Source organism: Apis dorsata, unplaced genomic scaffold, assembly GCF_000469605.1.
Source record: "Apis dorsata unplaced genomic scaffold, Apis dorsata 1.3 scaffold_1085, whole genome shotgun sequence".
Lineage (NCBI taxonomy): Eukaryota > Metazoa > Arthropoda > Insecta > Hymenoptera > Apidae > Apis > Apis dorsata.
In genome coordinates, this window is record NW_006264183.1 from 421,993 (window position 1) to 427,476 (window position 5,484).

The 5,484-nt window shown below is 23.4% G+C and overlaps 1 protein-coding gene across 1 annotated transcript in view; it reads left to right on the plus strand.

Moving 5' to 3' along the window:
• Positions 1-4,535, plus strand: part of LOC102677454 (inner nuclear membrane protein Man1) — an 8,169-nt gene extending 3,634 nt beyond the window's left edge. Inside the window, exons 5-11 of the mRNA XM_006624544.2 lie at positions 39-253; positions 356-484; positions 572-701; positions 2,050-2,323; positions 2,394-2,615; positions 2,701-2,885; positions 4,088-4,535. Coding sequence (XP_006624607.1) covers positions 39-253; positions 356-484; positions 572-701; positions 2,050-2,323; positions 2,394-2,615; positions 2,701-2,885; positions 4,088-4,215 — 1,283 coding nt within the window. The 3' untranslated portion in view covers positions 4,216-4,535. The remainder of the gene's footprint in view (positions 1-38; positions 254-355; positions 485-571; positions 702-2,049; positions 2,324-2,393; positions 2,616-2,700; positions 2,886-4,087) is intronic.
• Positions 4,536-5,484: the final 949 nt, after the last annotated feature.

Here is a 5,484-nt window from a genome sequence, read left to right on the forward strand (position 1 = left end):
TTAAATAATTGTTTTTAGTCTTATATTTCAATTTGTAGATAGCAACATACCATTATGTTTTGTTGGAGATGACTATGAATTACCTGGAGTTAATTGTGTAATGAAAGAAAATGTAGATTCTGTATTACAATTGTTGAAGAAACTTCAACCTATTTTAACGAAAAAGGCTGTATCCATGATATGTGATAATTCCAGTGAAACTCCTTATTTGACTGATTCTGAGATTATGCAAATGTTTACAAGTAATAAAGTGGTATGTTGAATTAAATAAAATATTAATTATTAAATTATATTTAATTATATGAAATACCAATTATTACACATTGTGTTATATTTACCCAAAATAATGTTATAGACAAGTTTGGAAGTAAAAGAAGATTTACAAAACGCACAATTACTTGTCATAAAAAATCCGAAATGGGGAATTTCTCTTATAGACATAAGTGATGATAATGGAAACTCCGGCAATATTTTGGATTCCTTGGTATTGTAAAAAAGTTTCTTTATTTTTTATTTTTTTTATTTTTTCTAATGTATATAAATTAAAGAAAAAGATACTCTTTTGTTATAGGAAGAATTATTTTCTACTCGTCTAAATGGGAAAGTTGGAATGGTGATAATGAATCCAGAGTTGCCAATGCAATGTCTTGTTAAGAACAAACTTTTCACCATATTCTCTTCTCTTCTAATTGTGTCACTTGGTAAATTTTTGACCGACTTATTATGGGAAGAAACTTGTTGAAACTATAACTCTATAAGGTTCTATAATAACATGATAATGTTATATTTTAAAGTATTACATTTTGTTATACATATAATTTTAGTATCTTAATACTGTAATTACGTCGCATTAGTAAATTTTGCTTTTGTTGTTACAATAATTTTTGTCCTGCAATTCTCTTGTGCATATCATATTGCAAAGCTTGATATGCATTTTGTGATAACAATAGATTAAAAATACTCTATATATTTTCAAATTTTGTATATATGTGTTTGTGCACGCGCGCATACACAAAGTGTTAATATATTCGTGAAATAGCTTTAGAAGGTTAATTCTAAAATATCAAAACAAAAGTTAATATATAAAAATATCGATTTTATATAATTAAGGTTTATTTATTAAATTATAAACAATTGAAGTTTAGGTTAGACGAAATGAAAAAAAAATGGAATAATGTTTCCGTCGTCGCACTATATTTCTACTTGCTTCATCTATCATAAACTTAATAAATAAATTTTTTTTTTAACTGAAATTTTTATATACCAACTTTTGTGTTTGACCTCTAAAGATAGCAAATATAATAACACTATATATATATAAATTTTTGTTTTATTTAAATACAGTGGAATATCTTTTAAAGATATAATGCTATAAAAAAATTTAGTATAAAATTTAGTATAAAGAAAAACATTATATAATAATGTTTTAAACATTAATTTTATAGTAGATAGAGACATAGAGATCGTATCAAGGTCAACTTTTAATTTTTAAAGAATCATATAGAATCATGTAATTTTCACACTATCGATTATTACTTTCTATAAAAAAGTTTTAAATTGTCAGAAAAATAAACTTGTCAAAAATGTCAAAAAATCATGGAATTTGTAGAAATCATTTAGAAGAACTTGAAGTTTGTAAAAGTTATTATAAAAGAACATACGAAGCGATATTCTATTGTTCATGTCTTTTTTGTCTTTAATACAAACTTCAAGTTATAATCTTTATAGTCTTTAAAATTAATAAAATTTTTTAATATAAATATAAATTTTTTTGTAAAAAATAACGTATTGCATGAATTAATATATAAATAAAAATTATATTCCATTTAAAAAATTAAAGTTGACTTTTAAAAAACTTGTATATGTCTATCTATAAAAAATATTATATATATAATATTTATTGTTTAAAAGATATTACATTAATTAAATAAAATATATATATAATTATATATATATATATAGTTAGATAAATTTTTATATTGTATTATATTGCACTATTTTAATTTTATGTAAGATTAAATAAATAATATTGCAATATAATATTCTTAGGTCTCTTAGCAGCTATAGGAATGCAGAAATTATTTGTTTGGTATATAAGATACAAGAAAAGTACCGAGAGAGAAGTTTTTAAACTTGTTAGTGATATTATTAATATGGTTGAGATGCACCATCAAAATGCGGCAATTAATTCTCCGGGCAATACACAAGAAAGCTTTCTTGCTATAAATCATATACGTGATAATCTTATACCTCCAAAAGATCGAAAAAAAATGGCTGGACTTTGGGAAAAAGCAGTGAAATTTTTGGATGAAAATGAATCTAGGTAAAAAATTTAGCAAATTATTGTAAATTCTATAATACTTATTGATATAAATAAAAATATTTAATTATAGAATTCGAAGAGAAGTACAACAAGTTTCAGGGGAAGAATTTCACGTATGGCGCTGGTTGCCTAATAATAGTCTTAATAAATCTAACAGTCAAAATTTTGTTTTAAATAAAAAATCTAAAGTGTGGCAAGGTCAAGCTTTTGAAACAATGGAAGGTTCTGTTAATAGTTTGACTTGTTCACCAACACCCTGTTTAAAAATAAGGCATATGTTTGATGCAGATGTGTAAGTATTTAATTTATAATATTTTTTTTTAATTTTAATATAAATTTATGTATTTATATATATATGTATGAATAAATATTTCTAGAGAATTTGAAGATGATTGGGAAACAAAAGTTCAAGATGCTATTCTAGAGAAATGTGGAGAAGGTGTTAAAATTCTTCACATTCGTGTAGATCGCGGTAGTCGAGAAGGTTGTGTTTACATGAAATGTATGTCACAAGAAGATGCAGGAAAAGCTTATAGGGCTTTACATGGATGTTGGTTTGATGGTAAGTATTTATAAAACTTTTTACTATAATTTTTCTAATATATACAGTATGTTAATATTTTTTTAAAATATTTTAAGAAAGTCGATTCTAAAAGTCAAAACAAACACAAAAGTTGGAATGAAAAAAATGTCGATTTTTGTTCCTAAAATTTATTTATTTAATTAAATTTATTTATTAATTTAATTCTTATCATTCCTGTTTAGTGCGAAATTATTGTTTATTTTTAGTATTCGAATATAACTTGACTTATCAAATATAATGAAGTTTATCTTTTTTTTTTTAATGTAAATAATTGCAATCTTATTTTATGACTTCAAGAATGTTTGAAAGCAATATTTAATGAAATAAGTATGCTTGAAATCAAAAATGTTTGAAATAAAATTGCTATCGGTGGTGTAAAAAATACACTTGGAGGATCAAATTTTTATTACATGAGAAAGCAAAATACAATAATATATAAATACTGATCTTATTTTTTTTTTATTTCATTTCTTCTTATCAATTACTAAATCTTAATTGATATTTTTGTATATCAATTTTGAATTTTATTTTGATTTTTAGAATCGACAAACATCTCATAATATTTGTAGAGTACTTCAAAAATATTTGAACATCCATAAACTGGAGATTTTTCAAATAATTTTAAGCAATATTTTTTTTTGCAAAAACTTTCATTACAATTTTATTAACAAGTTATTAATAAAAAACATTATCCAAACACGAAGCGCGTAGCCTAGTTATGCCATAATAGTTTATTAATTAGCTATTTTTAATTAGTTATATGCTGCTGATCATGAACAAGTTCAATATATCTCGAAAAAAATGTGTTGAATATAATAAATATTTTTTTTATCAATAAAAAATTATATCAAATTATATCACAAATAATGAATAAATAAATAAATATAATATTAACACACTTTCTACGAGATATGTTGCTTGGATTTATTCGTATTCGATTGGCGACATAGCTAATATTACTATTATGACACGACTAGGCTATGCGTTTCGTGATTGTCTAGTTTTTTTGTTAATAATAAAGCCATAATGAAAGTTTTTGCAAAAAAAAAATGTTGCTTGAAATTATCTCAGGAATTTCTAATTTATAAATGTATCAATATTTTTGAAGTATTCTGTACTCTATCTGTATGTGTGCATGCATGCGTGTATATGTATATATGTATAATTTTATATTTTTCCAGGTCATTTAGTAACTGTAAAGTACCTGAGACTAGAGAGATATTATGAGAGATTTCCAGATGCGCGTCGTTGTACAATACCATTAAAACCAAGTAACAATCAACGATTATCTATGCAAGCAGATTATTAGTAGAAATGTGGATATAAATTGACGAAATACCTCTTCGCTTGTACATATACGATTCTCAACCAGAATTTGAATTTTTTCCGCTGAAATGATTCTTTGCGGATCAGAATTCGCAAGATTTCTATTTTTTGCTCTAAAAAAGAGTAGAATTTCGTACTACTGCGCAGAAGTATAGAATTTATAAGACTTGCGACTGTGTAATAGAATTCTAAGAATCGAATGAGCAGAGACTTTTTTATAAGCATTTTTGTTTTGATTATGTTGTATGACCTTTTTTAAGGTACAAAAGTCGAAAAAATAAGACTCAAGATTATACTATTTATGAAACTACTATAAAATAAGTGCAAAAATATTATCATTTTAAATGTTGCATTTTATGGACAGCTCTTAAGTAGCAATATACAAATTCATAATGCATATCCAAATTATTGTATTACATATATTTTTATTGTGCGTCAAAGAACAATTAATTTATGACGTAACATCATATCGTGTTGATATAGGCGATAATTTTTTTATAAATTATTAACAAACTTTTGTAATGTTCAATAAAATAGTTAATTTTCTTTACATGAATAATATATATAATACTTCAGTCTTGCGAATTTCGTAAAATATATAAAATATAAGTCGAATGTAAAGCAAAAAAAAAAAAAAAAAAAATTATTAAAAAATCAAAATATACTAATATATATAATATTAAAATAATAGAAAATGATCTGAATTTGATAATTACAGTTAATATAATAATAAATGTATATGTATATAAATTAATCAAATATATATATTATTTTTCAATAAATAATACAGGAAAATGATTTTCAATTTTTTGTATGTAAACATAGTTTATTTTATGCTTCATACTATCAATGTTTTAATACTTCCTTTTATGCACAATTTCATATATAACTGCTAATGTATATTGCTACTTAAAATAAGGAATAAATTAAATTTTTGTATTTTTTGTATCTTTCAATAATTTTTTATATCTCTATATTTCTTAAAAATGAAGTTCTGAAAATAATCAGACTTCTTCAAATTTATTTATCATTATATTTTTTCTGGATAAATAATATTAAATGTATAAATTTAATTAATTACTAATTGAAATAACTAATGAAAATATAATAATATGAAATACTTTTGAGAATAATAATACATTATAATAATTACAGTACAAACACTCACTCACTCACTCACTTACTCACTCACTCACTCACTCACTCATTCACTCACTCACTCACTTTCTCTCTCTCTCTCTCTCTCTCTCTC